This window comes from Microtus pennsylvanicus, chromosome 1, assembly GCF_037038515.1.
Source record: "Microtus pennsylvanicus isolate mMicPen1 chromosome 1, mMicPen1.hap1, whole genome shotgun sequence".
In the NCBI taxonomy this organism is placed as follows: domain Eukaryota; kingdom Metazoa; phylum Chordata; class Mammalia; order Rodentia; family Cricetidae; genus Microtus; species Microtus pennsylvanicus.
The window spans coordinates 99907463-99925397 of record NC_134579.1 but is presented as its reverse complement, the minus strand read 5'-3'; the positions used below and the strand labels follow the sequence as shown (position 1 = coordinate 99925397).

The following is a 17935-nucleotide window of genomic DNA, read 5'->3' as shown; positions in this document are numbered from 1 at the left end:
CGCTCACAAATACACACAAAGACACACACCAGCCCCTCTTCGGAGGACTCTAAACAACTGCTCTACAATTGAGCCATGCCCATATGGGGAAGCCTGGATTTCCTGTTGGGCTGCAATGATCCCACAGTCTTGAGCATCCTTGGCATCATCTGCTTTCTGGGTCTGAGTTCTCATCCATCCACACCTGCAGGAGGTTGTTCCCTCCATCCCCCATCATCCGTAATTTCTTCATCATCCTCATGACACCACCAAGTCCCTAGCTTAGATGTAGATGCAAAGATCCATAACCCCAAGGGGTTCCTCAGTCTCCTCACCTCCATATGGGAACTCTCTTGGGGGTCCTGAGATGGGGGTGGGGAAACTTTTACTCCCCCAGCTCCAGTGCCCAGCATCTCCTACCACGTGGTTCCAGTCACAGAAAGGATGAACTCTATCTTCAAAGTTGCACTGGGGAAAGCCCTCTAACAGATTCCAAGAGGAAAATTTGAGACACAGACTGTGCCCACCCACCCCCACCCACCCCCGACACCCATTATTCCAACCCCTAACTCAACAGGGGTTTCCGAGGTCTGTTTTTACCCCCACAGGGAGAAATGCTGATGGAATCCACGGCTATTGCTGGCTCTGGCTTCTCTCCAAACACACCCACCACTATGAACTGAAAAGAAGAGGAGAATAGGCTTGGAGTGATCCGGCCTCTCAACCCTGCATGCCCCACCCCAATCCTCCAGTCCTCTTACAAAGGCTAGGATTAACCACCAACTTGACGAACTCTAAAGTCACCTTGGTAGACAGGCCTTAGGACGTGCCTATTGGGGGATTAACTTGGTTGTGTTCTTTGAGGTGGGGAAACCCACCCACCGTGGAAGGTGCCCTTTCCTGGCTGGGATCCTGGACTGTACTGGTGGTGAGAGGAAGCTGAACAGCAGCAAGCACTCTCTGCTTCCTGATTGTGGGTAGGACAGGACCGGCTGCTTCAGGCTCCTGCCGCCATGAATTCCCCCCTGTGGTGGACTGTACCCTCGACCTGTCAGCCAGAATGAGCCCTTTGTCCCTTAATTTGCTTTTGTTAGGGTATTTTGTCACCTTGACAGGAGAAGAAACCTCCCATCTGGCATTTCCATTAAGACCGAGAGCCTTTTCCTGATGCCAAGACCCTCAGCTCACCCAACCCTACGAGAACCTACCACACGCAAGGACTCCTAATGAGGACCTCGCCCCTCTGTACCTGTATCATTCCCTGTCCTGTATAATTGACAGACACAGACTGCCAGTTGAGTGCATGGTGTCCTGAGAAGAGAGTGTGTTTCCGGATGTTGCCTAAAATGGAGAAAACACAGAAGAGAAGGAAGTTTATGGGGACTTGGAGTGAAGGACAAGTTGCATGGGGAACTCTAGGGCAATATTCCTCCAGATGCAAGCAATCCCCTAGCCTCCCTCTCCCTCTCCCTCTCTCTCTCTCCCCTCTCACCTATCTATCATCTATCTATCAATCACCTATCTATCATCTATCTATCTATCTATCTACATCTCGTGCCTCTCCTGCTTTGTGTGTGTGTGCACAGCACACGTGTCCACTCTTGCTCCCACTCCCCTGTTTTGTGTGTGTGCATACATACTCAAGTATGCATTCTTGCTTTTGCTGCAGTAGGTGACCATGGAGCCCCCAAGGATCCTGTTTCTGCCTACCCAGTGCTGGGATTGTAAGCAAGTGTTACTATGTTTAGCTTTCTTCATGGGTGTTGGGCATGGGAGTCAGGTCCTCAAATTTGTGTGACAAGCACTTTAATATCTGAACTGCCTGACTGGTTTGCTTCTGTTTATTTGACAGTCTCCTGTAGAATAGGTTGGCTTCAAACACACTTTGTAGCAAAGGCCTTGGCTTTCTAGTCTTCTGTCCATCCATCCCAAGTGCTATGGTTATAGACATGGCCCACCATGACTGGCAGAGCTTTTACTTTCTAGAATCCAGAGCCCTTCTCATTTCTAAAACATGGAACAGTCTCACAGTACATTGAGTTTTCCTAGATCCTGAAGAGATATTCCTCCTTATTTCCCCATCAATCCAACCCTCCCAGACGCGCCCTGGTCAACCATCTCCTCTAACCTAAGAATGAAGCATAGGCAAAAAGGCCTTCGCCAGGAGACAGGCCGCGCATTATGTATTGGAAAGACAGGGTCAGGCAGCCACTGGAATGGCTCAGGGGACTCAGAAGTACAGCTTTCTGTCCTGGTCTTGCATTCGTAGGGTCCAGGAGCATGTAGTAGCCACCTGCAAATGAGAAAGTCAGTGAAGTAAAATGGTTGGGATGGAGGGGAGGCAGTAAGCAAACGAAGGCGTAGGGACTTGGGGAAGAAAGGGATTTGGCCTTGGGGAACTCCAACTGCCGCCTTAGAATGTGGCAGCGGTGAGGGGCTTACACCCAGTCACGCCTGGCAGAGTGCTTGGACTGTGTAAAGACCTGGTGTCGCTATAGTAACTGCAAACATCCTCGCAAAAACAGCCACACAATCTTGTCTCTTTAGTGCTGACTCTTCAGGGCTCTCAATCTTAGCCAGACAGCCAATCATTCTGAGCTTCGCTTAGTGATGCAACTAGTAACCAAGGGGAGAGGGAGTAGGGTGTGCTGTGGAGGTTCGTACTTGCCTGCGTACTCATGTCCAACGCCCATTGGCTCCCTGAGAGCCTTGGGCTGAGGGAGGCCAAGAAACCAAGAAAAAGAGCAGGTGTCAGGAAAACAGAAGAGGAGGGTAGTGATAAAAAGCAAAGGAGAAAGCAAGGAAGAGGAGTAGAAAGTAAGGAAGAAACGGCCAGGCTTGCTGGAGCCTGGAGTTTCAACCGGCACTTTGGGAGCCGAGGCCGGAGATTGGAACTCAAAGCAAAGATTAAAAACCCAACCGACCACCACTAACACTACTGATTTGGGACGTAATGTTAAAGGCTAAAGGGTCCAGAGGGGATTTACCAGGGGTTTCACATGAAAGGGAATAGGAGGCTGAGGAATTTTCTAGAAGGTAAACCTCCCAGAACTATGTGGCGATGAAGAAGAGGGCCTCGTGTGAGACACAAAAAAAGTAGAGGATAGCGGAAACCGGAAGAGATCTCCCAGGCAGGAGGACAGGAAGGGGGGAAGGCAGAAGGGATCACCATGGAATGAATGGGAAGGAACATTTTGGCTTAAAAGACTGCAAGACTTCCTCAGAGTCCTCATCAGACCTTGCTGTTCCAGACAGCAGCTTCTCAGCAGGAAATCCACATGGCAGAGTGTGCTGACCAGGCTCGGCTGGCCTGAACTCACAATCTTCCTGCCTTGGCCTCCCAAGTGCTTGGGTTACGGATATATTATCACCATGCCTCCCTCTCTCCTTCCCTCCCACCCCTTTTTGTTTTGTTTGTCCTGGAACTAGTTCTTGTAGACCAGGCCTTGTAAACCTCGAACTCACAGAGATCCCCCTGCCTCTGCCTCCCAAGTGCTGGAATTAAAGGCGCCACCACTGCCCAGCTCCCTTCCTTCCTTTCTTTTCCCCCCTTCCCTACCTCTCTCTTCTTTCCGTAGCACTGAGAATGAAACCCATGGCCTTGTGCATGCTAAGCAAGTACATTACCCCTGACCTACATCCCTAGCCCTTATTTTTTGTCTAGCCCAGGCTGTACTTGAACTTGCTGTGTAGACTAGGCAGTTCTTGAACCTCACCTCCTCTTGCCTCAGCCTCCTGAGTGCCGGGGTTACAGGCATATACCTTCATACCTGGCTCCTTGCTGGTTTTACACACTGATTCTCAAGTTTCTGGGATACTGTACAAGGTAGCTACTCAGTAAATGCCAGATGGATAACTGGATGAATGAAGAACAGAAGATGCCAAGGAAGGAGGTAAGGAGCTGGCTGTGCCGAGGCTGCTCAGCAGCCGTCGTGGCAGTGGAAGGGGGGGGAACTGGAAAGTACTTAAAATCATGCTTCTTTTAAAAAATGATTTGTTTAAATGATTTACTTATTTTTACGTGCATTCTTGTTTTGCCTGCATGCATGTCTGTGTGGGGGTGCCAGATCCCCTGGAATTGAAGTTACAGAGAGTTGTGACCTGCCGTGTGGGTGCTGGGAATTGAACCCAGGTCTTCTGGAAGAGTAATCAGTGTTCTTAACCGCTGAGCAGTCTCTCCAGCCCGAAATCATGCTTCTTGTCATGATCTCCGAGCTGAAAGAAGCTTGGGGATGCTGGGCTTCACCTAGCCTGACCTAGGAGTGCTACTGTAGGAGATGTAGAGGTCACAGGAGCCCAGACAGTCAAGGGATATGTTCAATACTCACTGCCAGGGCTAGAGAAGTCGTCATCAGGTCCCACACCCAGTATCCCCGATGATCCCTTCTTCTGAGTCCACTTGGCCCCAGTGGCAGTTGGGACCCAGCTCCAGCCACAGAGATTGTTTAGAGCATCAAAGTTGCACATCTGGGACATGCATACTGAGAGAGGGGAAAGAAGAGAAGGGGCTGGGGTGTGGCTCAGTGGTAGAGCCCCTGTCTAGAATCCCCCAGTGAGGGGCTGGGGTGTGGCTCAATGGCAGCGCACCTGCCTAGAATCCCCCAGTGAGGTGCTGGGGTGTGGCTCAGTGGTAGAGCCCCTGCCTAGAATCTCCCAGTGAGGGGCTGGGGTGTGGCTCAGTGGTAGAGCCCCTGCCTAGAATCTCCCAGTGAAGGGCTGGGGTGTGGCTCAGTGGTAGAGCACCTACCTACCTAGAATCCCCCAGTGAGGCTCTAGGGGCATGGTTCAGTAGTAAAGGACCTGCCTAGGATCCCTCAGTGGGAAAGTGGGTCGTAGCAATAGAACACCTGCCTAGAATTCCCCATTGAAAGGCTAAGAGGGATTGAGAGCACTGGCTGCTCTTCCAGGGCACCTGGGTTCAGTTCCCAGCACCCATCTGGCAGCTCACACTCAACTTTAATGTCAGCTCCAAGACATCCTCACACAGACATACATTTGGGCAGAAGATCGATGAACATGAAATAAAAATAAGTCATATATATTTTTAAAGAAGCCCATTTATTAAAAACAAATGCTAAGAGTGCATTGTAGCCACAGGACACTTATCTAAAATGCTCCCATATGGGGCTTAGGACAGGGCTCAGCAGTAAATTTTCCTAAGACCTTCCAGTGAGGGACTGAGGCCATTGTTCAGAGGTAAGGTCCTTGGCCAGAAATCTCCAGTGAGAAGCTGGGGGCATGACTCAGTGGTAGAGCATTTGCCCAGTATACACAAAGCCCTGGTTAAACCCCAATATCAAAAGGAATGAGTTTTCTGCCATAGGAAAAAAATGCCTCCGCTTGGGGTCTGAACTCCGAGGTTCACTCTCAAGGCTCTAAAATGAGGCCCACCTCTCTCTTATTGCCCATGAATGCCACTCTTGGCCCAGATTCCATAACCTGGAATCTCTCAGTAACCTGGGAATCAGCTCTGTGTGAAGCTGTAAATTGAATTATGTTTGTGGAGCATCTGGCCTAGGCCCCATGTTTGATGAGTTTTCCCTTTATAGCTTCTGGATTTTTCCTTTCCAGTCAGTTTCAAAGGGCCATTCTGTATGTATCAGAGTCATTAGTAGGATGGGACTAACACCTACAGTGACTTCACATTCAGGTTTTCATAGAACCAAAGGCTAATTTTGTTTTGGAGACAGCGTGGAATGAGGCCCTGGGCTGTGTAGGCCAGGATGACCTTGAACTTGGGACCCTCCTGCCTCTGCCTCCAGAATTCTGGGATTAAAAGTGTCTCACACTACACCTGTTGAATGCAGAGCTGGGGATGGAACCCAGGCTGTGTGCATGCTGGGCATGTGCTCTACCGACTAAGACACAGCTCCCACCCCACCAAGGGTTTCTGGACACATGGGCTTTCCAGTGCTAACATAGACCAGCCTGTGGTCATGTGTCCTGGTCAGTCACTGTAGACCGGATATCCCCTACAACTCCATCTCGAAAGGGGACCTCTTACAGAGTGACTGCTTTAGGAGCCAGGGGTCTGGGGTGAGGTAGCCCCAGAAAACCAGGAGCCTCAGTTCATGAGAAACCAGGGTCCAGGTCGCTGAGCTGTCTTACCCCTACTTCGGAAAGTTTGACAGGGGTCAGGAGAGGGAGAGGCGCCCGAGAGGGACGGGAACTCACTCCGATTGCAGGTGCCCTTCCGGATAGAGAGGCCATCCAGAGAGATGTCCAGGTAGGCGGTATTGCCCCTCACGCCCTCAAACATCAGCTGCGGAGTTAGGAACAAAGAGACCCTGACCCTGTGAGTCACATGGTTGGATTCCCTTCTCTGCTGCGGCTGCTGATGTCCACCCCGAATTCAGATGACTGGGGATCCAGGTCTCTTTTTAAAAACTACATTCATTTATAGCACATGGCACAGATGGAAGAGTCAGAGGACGTCTTGGGAGTTGGCTCTAGCCTTCTACCATATGGGTCCTGGAGACTGAACTCAGGCCACCAGGCTTGCTGCAAGAAGGCTCCATGTGTGCCCTCTGGATCCCCTCTTTGCCATTGCCTACCTTCCTAGGCCCCTTCTTCCAGACCCTTCTCTCCCAAATCTCTAGATCTGCTCTCAGCCTCACCCAGCTCGGTATATCACGATCCGCTGGCACGGTGACCGTGGTGGGCATCCAGGAGGGACTCTGGGTATTCACATATTTCCAGAGCACGTTGGGCCGGTGGTACCTCCGACCCCTGAGCAGCATCAGTCTGAGCTGCGCACCCCATGACAGCCCAAACATGTGGAAGGCGAAATGGATGCAGAGCGGGCCTTGCTCCCATATGTCCGGGCTGCGCAGGCGTGCCACTCCACCCCGAGGGAAGGTGCTGGCATCCATGTGCAGGTAATAGCCTTCTATGGGGAGACAGAATGGGGGAGGTTGAGACCCCTCCACCCTCCCTCAGCTCAGCTTCCAGTAGTCCCCTCCCAACTTCATCCCTTTTCCACGGTCCTCCTCCAAATTTTAGGCTTCCCTCAGACTCATTACCTCCATTGGGGTAGCCCCCGGGGGGGCCAGAAGTGCCAGTGGAGGAGGGTCCAGTCATTCGAATCCAGTCCCCATCATCCCCGGACATTTGAGACCAGTCACACAAAGGTCTGGTGTTATCTTCAAAGTCACACTTCGTGAGAATGGCTGGGGAAGAAAGAGCCTCAGTGAGGCCTCGGAGAGGGCAGGGGTCAGGTCACAGAGCCACACCAGGAGATGGGGTCAGCAGGGTCACTAAGCTTAGAGAAGGCCACCACTAAGCATTCACACCCGGAGCAGAGGTGCGGGAGACAGAACTTCTGGGGAGAAATGCAAAGCTAGGGAAAAGAGTAGTTGACAAAGTCAAGGAGCGCAAACTGGAGTCTGAACTGATTTAGTCAGACAGGCCTTGTCTTGGCGTGTGTTTTATTGTGGCTATTATCATTACATTATCTTGGGGGTGTGTGCGTATGTGCACATGAGCATGCTCGAGTGCATGCTAATGTGGTGCATACGTGTAGAGAGCAGTGGTTAACATCAGGTGTCTTCTTCAGTCTACCTAATGTTTTGAAACAGGGTCTCTCATGCCCCAGGGCTCACTGATGAGGGCTCTGACTGGCTAGGGAACACTAGAGATAGGTCCTTCTGTCTCTCTGCCTCTCTACTGCAGGGACCAGAGGGTGTGCTCCCAACCCAGCTTTTTACATAGATACTGGGGATCGAACCCAGGTCCTTATGCTTGTGCAGCAAGCACTAACTTTCCCTACTGAGTTATCTCCCACACCTCCTCCTGCTTAAATAGGTCTCACATTCTCGCAGAAAGTTCAAAGTGGCCTTGAACTCCGGATCCTTCTGCCTCAACCTCCTGAGAGCTCACAGGTATGCACTCCAATACCTAGCCAATTGTTTTGTAATTCTGAGACAAGGTCTTGTTACTGTGCAGCCCAGGCTGGATCTGAACTTATGACCCTCCTGCTTTGGCTTCCCCATTGCTGGGATGACAGTCCTGTGCCACCATATCCAACGTGCCTGTCATATTTCATCTGAACGGGAATCTTTGAGGTGGAGTTGACAGTTTCTCCACTGTTCCCTCCGCCCTTGGCTGTTTAGAAGCCACCCTTAGCACATTTATCCTGTGTTGTGCCCTGACAACAAGCCCTGTGCTAGGGACTGGAGTTCCGGGTGGGAACACTGAGCGTGAGGAGAGAAAGGTGCCCGAGCAGCCCTGGTTCCGACTCACAGCTCTCCCTCGAAGTGCGCACCATCGGTTTCCAGTCTGAAGAGTTCTGTCTCCTTGGGATTGGTTTCCAGAAAGCAAAACACATTGCCTTTGTTATTATTAAAATTATCATAAGACTATGATTATATTTTAATACTATTTCTTTTTTCCTTCCTTCTTTCCTTCCTTCCTTCCTTTCTTTTGACACAGGGTCTCACGTAACCCAGCCTAGCCTCGAGCTCCCTGTAGAACTGAGGATAACTTACGTTCATAATTCTCCTGCCTCCACCTTCTGAGTATTGGAATTACAGGAGTTCACTACCATACCCTTTTAGAATCAAAGGTCTTTGGATGAGTAGCCCAGGCTAGCCTCAAGCTTTCAATCCTCCTGCCTCCCTCATCCCTAGTGCTAGGATTGCAAGTTTGCACCACCACAGCCAGTCCTCCTCCATGCTTTACAAACCCCACAAAGAAACCCGTCCTCTTTGATCTGCAGCTTGGGTCATAATTCCCCACAATTCACCTGCTCCTCGTCCAAAGCCCTGCACTCAACTTCAAGGAACCTAAGCTACCTTTCATTTTCTTGCTGCCTTGTGCTTGAACTCAGCTAGGCCCATCCTGGGTGTTGGAGAGTGTAAATTCTTTTGGCTTGGCACGTCTCCCCATCCTGGTCAGTAGGTTGTCCTCTTCCCCCGTCCCACTCTTCTGACCTTTCTCCCCCGTCTTCTGTCTTTGAGGCAGGGTCCCCTGTAGCCCAGGCTTGCCTAAACTTGATGTGTACTCAAGTGTGACCTTGAACTCTCAATCCTCCTGTCTCCACCCTCCAAATGCTAGTGTTGCATCCTGAGTCACCACACCAAGTTCACTTGACGCCGGGACTTGAACCCTGCGCTTTGCGTTTGTCGTGCGGGCCCTGAACCAACGGAGTTACATCCTTAGCTCTTCTCTTTTTTAGTTTGTTATTTTGAGGCAGGGCTTCACATGGTTGAGGCTGGCCTTGAACTCCCGATCCTCCTGTCTCTGCTGAGATGGCAGACATGCAACTCCCATACTTAGCTAGGCCTCTTGTTATTAACCTTCCTGCTCCCTCTGGCATCCCCAGATGCAACCCGTAAAACCCCTGCCCCATTTGTCACTGCTGTCCCCATGTCCAGCTTACCGCACAGGGTCAGGTGCTTGGTCTTGTCCCCAAGCAGCCCCCACCAGCAGCATCAGAGTCCAAACTACAGGAGCCATGGGGAACCTCGGAGGTAGACCTCAGGTAGAGAGAAAGATTATGGCAAAGGTCCCCAGCCACTTTATAAACACCTGGCCCTCCTCTCTTGTCACCTTGCCATTAAAAAAAATCACAGAATTAAAGAAGTCCCTGGGAAGTTAAAGTTACCAGAGTTACACTGGAAAACCAACAGAAGGGTTATGGAGAGAAAGAGAGGGAAAAGAAGAAGGGAGATAAACCAGTCCAGGACGTCTAACATCAAACAAAAGTAATTTAAAAAGAAACAACAAAGGAATGGGAGGGTCTCACAGAGCCCAGGCTGGCCTCTGATTCATGATGTATGCCAGGCTAGCCTTGAACTCCTGATCCTCCTGCCTCCAAATTCTGGGATTATAACTGTGGTAGGCCAGCTAAGAAAACACAAGAGAACTGTCCCCAAACTGAAGCACCCAGATCTCTAGATTAAAAGGAACCTAGTACCGTGGATTCAGAGAGCCACAGAAACTACTTTGTGAAACTTCAGACTATCAGGGCCAACGGGAAAATCGGGAACCCTTTTAGTTAGTAAGGAACAAGTCACATACTAAGGACCAGGGATCCTCATGGCCTCTGTTTCCTTAGTAGCAACCATAGGTTCTAAATGCAGCAGAACAATAGCTGCAGAATTCTGATGGAAAAAATCATTTAGACCTAACATTCTACAACTGGAGACAGTGGCAGATGCTGTTGGGGGCCAAGTGAACAGCTGGAAATAATGAGGGACAGAGAATTCAAGGACATACTCATAGAGGAAGAAATGCAGGTTGCCAGGAAACATTGGGAAGGGTGTGTGTGTGTGTAAAACTTGCAGGCATGTTCTGTCCGTGCACTGTGTAAGTTCTAAGAATCAAACTCAAATTGTTGGGCTTGGCAGCCAGTTGAGCCATCTTGTCGACCCCTGTTTCATTTTTCTAAGACAGTCTTGTAGCTCAGGTTGGCCTCCAACACTTCATTGTGAAGTTGAGGCTGGAGTGCCACCATGCTAGTTTATGTGGTGTTAGGAGTCAAGCTCCAGGTATCATGCCTACTAGGCAAGCCACCCACTCATGAGCTTCATCCCCAAACCTTTTGTTTGGTTTTGCAGACAGGGAGTCACTCACTCTGTAGCCCAGGGCTAGTCTGGAGCCATCCTCCAAATTGCCTCAAAAGTGTCTATTCTCCTGTCTTAGCCTGTAGATGTAAGTCACAGAACAATCCCACACCAGTTTGGAATTAGGATTAACAAAAGGGTTATTTATTTAAGGGGAAAAACTTACAGATCACCGTCCTACACAAAAGCCCTCTGCGCGACCAGGAACAGAGTCTAGTAGCCAGAAGCGGAGCCAGAAGCAAGAGAGAAAGAAAGAGAGCAGGGCTACCACTGCTTTTTAAAGCAAAAGAGACCACGCCCTAAGTGGGCTGGTATCTTAAAGGCTATTGGCTGAAGGAGCAGAAGGAGCTTCCGTAGCACCTCCCCCTTTTAAGTAAGCAAGTTCCAAACCTGATACAAAACAATATACACTAGGAACAGATATCAAGTATAAGATTAGAATTACAATCAGCATAAACAGTATTAAGCAAGAAACATATGTTAAATGTTTTAATAAACATTCTATCCTAAGGAGTCTAAGTCTTATATTGGAAATGACTTGGCTAGATCATAAGAGGATGGTAACTACGACTATCTAATCTTCAACCCCATCAAAGGCTTGAGAAGAGAGATAATATTACTTGAACAGGCAGGAAGTTCAATTAAGTAGCTTCCAAAGAGAGCAATATATGACAGAGACAACTAGCTGCCTGAGCAACCACCCAAAGTCTCATTTTGCAATGTTGAAGCAACCAACTTTGGCTGTGGCCTAGCATAATTGACAGACCATTTTCAGAGGCAGGAAAATTTTCAAAACCATCTTATCCTGTCTTGGCAAGATTTGACAGTCCTGCTTATCCATTTCCAGATATCATGTAACTTGTCAGTGGTTGAGGCCTTGTCAGTTCCTTGCCCAAAGGCCAGTTTTCCCAACAAGAAAACAAGCTCCAAGTGGAGTGTCTTTGGTGCTCAACATTCTCTCGGGAATAGATTGGTGCTGTCAGGAGCAATCATGTCTCATGTCAACAGAAGCCTAAGTTATTTAAACACCGTGTTCCACAGATCCTTGAAGTGGTCGAAGATTCCCTACCTAGACAGAATACAATCTCTATGTATCTAAAGAACCTAATTGATCTGACTGTATGTACAGCAAGCATGAACAACTATTGACCTATAAAAATTGATAGCTGTATAACTTAAAGACTAAAACTTCATGTCAGAATATTAAATAACCTGTAAACAAATGTGCAGCAAATGAGGACAATGACCTCAAAATGTAAACAATATATAAGTATCTTGATCAGAGGTAGGAGTAATATATAATGCAATATAAAAATATATCTTAAAAGTTGTATCAATATACAAAATGTCACTGGGTGGTGGTGGCGCACGCCTTTAATCCCAGCACTTGGGAGGCAGAAGCAGGTGGATCTCTGTGAGTTCAAAGCAAGCCTGGTCTACAAGAGCTAGTTCCAGGACAGGCTCCAAAAAAAAAAAACTACAGAGAAACCCTGTCTTGAAAAAAAATATACAAAATGTCCTAAACAGAGATAATAGCATACATATATACAATCTGACAAAATAACTTTGTATAGGTGTACAAATAATGTAAACAAAAGTAACAAATATAATTTGAACTTGTATCAATATACAATACTATACCAATGTAAATTGTCCACGAATAATAGCTCACAAGTATTCACTCTATTACCCACTATTACTATTTACTATCCCCCCGCTTTTTAACAAACATAGTTTTCACCCCAACCCTCTATCTAGTACAAGTAATAATCAACAACCCTAAACAGTGTTCCCAACCCTATGAACAAACTTTTATGGGATGGGGGCGTCGTCTTCTAGAATTGCTTCCTGCTGTCATGGGGGTGATGTTCTCTTAATGGGATCCTGCAAAATTAAAGTGATGGTTAAGTTTCAAAATTACTCTGTAGTATAGTTGCAGACAGTTTCCGAGCATAGGTTTTTTTTTTTCTTTCAAAGTTCTTATTTGGAGTTCTGGCCAGAATGACATGAGAAGGTGCACCATTTCATCAGCTGGTACCCCACCACACACACAAAAGAAGCAGTCTTATAACAACTCTGTCTGCGTCATGATGTCATCTCAACTAGGTAGAGTTGTTGCTGTGGGGCCCCATCTTCTTCCTGGAAACTTCAGAGATTACTGCAGGAAAAGGATCTGTAGGAAAATCTATTGTTCATCATGAAAAACTTAAACATCATTCACATATACCTACATTAAAGGAAGAATATGATATAGACAAAAAAGGCAGGGAGAAAGTAAAAATTTTTCCTAAAGTCTTTCTTCTGTCCCATACCAGATGGCTCCTGATATGAGACAGGAACTCTGAATGTTCCTTTTAACAACATGCTTGGATTTAGAGAAGTACAGAGCCGACTCCAAAACCTGCTGAATATATTAGTGTGTGTGTGTGTGTGTGTGTGTGTGTGTGTGTGTGTGTGTGTGTGTGTGTAAATGTAAGTGTAACCCATACCTGTAAGTGTAAACCATATTCTGTTTTCTAGATGCTCCTTGGTGGATAGTTATTTTTTCTTCTGTCAGCATTCAAACATCCAGGGTCTCCTGAATTTTTGATGATATGTATTTTCCTGCAAAGATTAGAGCAGAACCCTGCCCCAACCCTAAATGGCTTTCCTTACCATCTGTATGGTTGTCACCATTGTGGATGAGCTGTCATTTCTGTTTCAATAGGTTTCTCCCTTTCAAAGTGAATCTTTATTAATTTTGATGGTATCCATAATTTTTCTTCTCCTGTGGAAACAAGAGCAAAACCCCTTCCCCAATGTAGTACATCTCCTGGTTTCCATTGTGAAGTCAACACATCCTTGAAATATACTGGTTGATTCAATTCAGAAGTTTTTTCCATTATCTAATGCCTCTCTGCTGCTGCTGTTCCTTTCTCATTAGTGTTAAGAAAATTCAAGGTTAATAAAGCATTATGCAATCTATTTCTGGGGGTATTTTCCATCCCTTTTGGTTTATTCAGCATATCCTTTATAGTATGACTTGACCTTTCTATAACTGCATGACCTGTAGGATTATTTGGTATACCTCTAATGTGCTTTATATTATAATAAGCAAAAAAAAGTTTCATTTTTTTAAAATACATATGCCGGACCATTGTCTGTCTTTATTTGTGCAGGTATACCCATGATGGCCATAACTTCCAGTAAATGTGTGATTACCGAATCAGCCTTTTCTGAGCTCAAGGCAGTAGCCCATTGAAAACCTGAATACGTGTCTGTGGTGTGGTGTACATATTTTAATTTACTAAATTCCGTAAAGTGGAACACATCCATCTGCCAGATTTCATTCCTTTGAGTACCCTTTGGATTACTTCCTGCAGACAATGGTGTTTGATTATAGAAAGAGCAAGTAGGGCATCTCTTTATAATGTCCTTAGCTTGTTGCCAAGTAATGGAAAATTCTTTCTTCAAGCCTTTGCTATTGACGTGATGTTTTATGAAATTCTGAGGCCTGCAACACACTTCCAATCAATAATTGATCAATTTCTGCATTACCTTGTGCTAGAGGACCTGGCAGACCCCTATGGGATCGGATGTGTGTTATGTACATAGGACAAAGCCTATTTCTGATTATGTCTTGCACTTGGATAAACAATGAAGTCAATTCTGTATCATTTGGTACAAATTCAGTGGTTTCAATATGCAAGATAACTCTTTCTGCATATTGTGAATCAGTAACTATATTGAGAGGTTCTTTAAAGTCCCTTAGCACCATGAGTATGGCATATAAATCTGTCTTCTGGACAGAATTATAAGGGCTTTCCACCTTACTCAGTTCTTCTGATTTGTAACCTGCCTTCCTTGATTTATTTGCATCAGTATAACATGTGTGGGCTCCAGTTATTGGAGCATCATGTACAATTTGAGGAAGAATCCAAGAAGTTCTCTTTATAAGGTTAAATCTATTGCTTTTGGGATAGTTGCTATTAATTTCTCCCAAAAAATTAGCACAAGCTCTTTGCCATGGTTCATTGTCTTCCCATAACTTTTTTATTTCATCAGTAATGAAAGGCACTATAATTTCTGCTGGTTCTATACCTGCTAGTTGATGAAGTCTCAGTTTATCTTTTATAATTAATTCAGAGACTTTTTCCACATAAGTTTTTAATTGAATTTTTTACTTGGTTTATGTGGTATAAAGATCCATTCTAAAATAATATCTGCATTAAAATTCCCATAGGAGAAATTCTGGAAGGTAATATGACTAAAATACAACCAAGATTTGGATTCACCCTATCCACATGTGCCTCCTGTAATTTTTCCTCAACCATTTTCAGTTCCTTTTCTGCTTCAGCTGTTAATTCTCTGGGACTATTCAAATCTTTATCACCATCTAAGGTTTTGTTTAAATGAACAATTAGATCAGGTGTTATTCCAACAGCCGGTCGTAGACTGGAAATGTCTCCTAACAATCTTTGAAAGTCATTAAGGGTCCATAACCGGTCTCTCCTAATTTGTTCATTTTATGTTCTAATTTTCTATAAACCTATACTGTAACCTAGGTAATTAACAGAATCTCCTCTTTGAATCTTTTCAGGAGCAATTTGTAATCACCACTTAGGAAAGACTTTCTTTACTTCCTCAAACATCCTTTCTAAAGTATCTATATTTGAATCAGATAACAAAATGTCATTCATGTAATGGTAGATTATAGACTTAGGAAATTGCTTACAAATTATTTCCAATGGCTGACTGACAAAGTATTGGCACAGGGTGGGGCTATTGAGCAATCCCTGTGGGAAGACAGTCCATTGATATCTTCTAGTAGGCTGAGAATTATTATAAGTAGGCACTGTGAAGGCAAACTTTACTCTTTCCTTTTCTTGTATAGGTATAGTGAAGAGACAATTCTTTAAATCAATAACTATGAGAGATCATCCCTTTGGTAACAGAGAAGGCAGAGGAATTCCAGATTGTAGAGGGCCCATAGGTTGAATAACCTTGTTGATATCCCTTAGATCTGTCACCATTCTCCATTTTCCAGATTTCTTTTTAACAACAAATACAGGAATATTCCAAGGGCTGGTAGATTCTTCTATATGTTGAGCAGCTAGTTGCTTTTGTACCAGCTGTTCTAAAGCCTGAAAGTTTTCCTCAGCTAGAGGCCACTGCTTAACCCATATTGGTTTCTCAGTTAACCATTTTAAAGGTAGGGCTGTTGGTACCTTTGAAGGTTTATCGATTGCTTTGTGTTCTTGTACAGCCCAAATGGCTGGTTCCATCATCTATAATATCTTCTAATATTTTCCTCAGAAACACAAGTTTTTGGTGTTGCAGGAATGTTAATCTGGTATTCCATTGCTGCAATAGGTCACGACCCCACAAAATCACTGCAATATTGGCTATATATGGCCTTAGTCTTCCTATTTGCCCTTCAGGCCCTATGCATTCAACCTATTTCGTGATTTGTTTTATGTGAGATAGGGTTCCAATTCCCATGAACTGGAGTTGGAATTGAAGAGGCCAATTTGGATGCCAAGATTCTGGGGGTAATGATACTTATATCAACACCCATGTCTAATAAGCCTTCAATAAAAATGCCATTTATACATTCTTAGCTTTGGTCTTTGATCATTAATAGAAGTCTGCCAAAATATACATGTCCCATCCTCCACATTTAACCCATCATTCAGACCAGTATTGCTTTTTACAGCAGGATTGGATTTTTAAATTTTCATGGTGAGACACGTTCTCCACTGTGACTGGGAATGACTGGGCCACTTTTGGCTTGGGGGCTTGCGAGAGGCCCCTCAAGGGGTTTTCCGATGGTATCAGGTTGCCTTGTCTTTCTGTTGTTGGCCTGCATCCATTGGTCCAATGTTGGTCTTTACCACACCTTCTACATATACCTGAAGGCCGAGGTCTCCTATTTTTGCCATTCCCAGAGGACACATTATTCCTAGGAATTCCTTGCCTACAATCCCTTCTCAGTTGTCCTATTTTACCACAATTGAAACATTTGGCAGTTTGATGTCTCCTCATTGCTTTGGAAATTGCTTCTCCTACCCAAGATTTATCATTATAGTCAAATATCTCAACATTCATTGTCTGCAGAATCCATTCATCTATAGGTGCTGATCTAAACCTTAAAGGCCTAATTATTTTTTTGCATACTAAGTTTGCATTTTCAAAAGCCAGAAATACAAGAATTATTCATTTAGCTTCCAGGTTTGTTACTCCTATTTGTAGAGCCTTAATTAATCTTTGTAAAAAATCAGTAAAGAGTTCTCTCTGTCCCTGCCTAATCCTGGTATACGATTCATCCTTTTCCCTAGATCCTTAATCCTATCCCAAGCATTCAAGGCTGCTTTGTGGCATAGGGACAATACTTCTTCGTCATAAAGAGATTGGACCTGTGGGTCAGCATACAGTCCTTTACCAAGGATTTGATCTTAGGAAACCTCAAGATCATTATCTTTTCCCTGTTATTCCATATGTTTGGATTCTTCTCTGAAATAAATTCCAAACATCAGCAAAGGTCCATCATCCAGGACTGCTGAAACTGACTGAAAAATGTCACGGGTGAGGGTGCCCCGATGTTAGAAGCCCAGGTCTTTATCATCTCCTTTGCAAATGCAGAATGCAAGCTGTAAGTTACAACAGCTTGCTTAATTTCTTTTAGATCATTCAGTCCTATTGGCATCCATCCACCTTCTTTGGCTCCCTTGTCAGAGTAAATTACAGGGTAGGACACTAAAACCCTGGGTAATCCAGTTCTGACAGCCACTGGCGATATTGCATCCTGTCCTTGTGCCTTCTTTCCATGTTCATCAGCTCCAATAATTTCCTCAGTCATTTCAATTTTTTTATCATTGTTTCTTGTAAAGCCTGAATCTCCTGGCCTGTATATATTTCTAGTGATTTCATGGAGGCATCAAGTCTCTGGTACTTATTCTGCACTTGTGATTCCAAGGTTTGAATGTTCTCCTTTAAAGATAACATCTCCTACTTGGACTTTTCTTGAATATTGTGTAGATTGCCGTCCTGATGGTACATTCTGTCTGCTACTTTATCAAAACTTTTTGATAACTTTTGAATGTCAAATTCAACAGTATAAATTCTTTCAGTACCCTTAGATATGGAGTCAATTCTGTCTGTCATAGTATCCACTTGTTCAGATAACCTCTGATTTTTCAATTATTTTAATCCTGTCAACTAGCTGTTCATTATTAGTCTGTAAAGATTGTATCATTCCTAGGAGTGCCATAGTCTTCCTTAATGATAGAATATGGAGAAAACTGAAACCTAGTAACCAGTAAATTGAGGTGTCCCCATAGTCATATAAGCCTCGCATGATATAAGCCATTGTATTAGTAAAGAAAGCAGTAAAAGTTGCATTGGAAATGAAA

At 45.2% G+C, this 17935-nt stretch overlaps 1 protein-coding gene across 1 annotated transcript in view; it reads right to left on the bottom strand.

The window, feature by feature from the left end:
• Zan (zonadhesin) overlaps window positions 1–9435 on the bottom strand; it is an 84305-nt gene extending 74870 nt beyond the window's left edge. Inside the window, 10 exon segments of the mRNA XM_075974048.1 lie at window positions 315–461; window positions 580–658; window positions 1229–1320; window positions 2108–2272; window positions 4308–4460; window positions 6154–6241; window positions 6597–6868; window positions 7002–7148; window positions 8221–8266; window positions 9364–9435. Coding sequence (XP_075830163.1) covers window positions 315–461; window positions 580–658; window positions 1229–1320; window positions 2108–2272; window positions 4308–4460; window positions 6154–6241; window positions 6597–6868; window positions 7002–7148; window positions 8221–8266; window positions 9364–9435 — 1261 coding nt within the window.
• Window positions 9436–17935: the final 8500 nt, after the last annotated feature.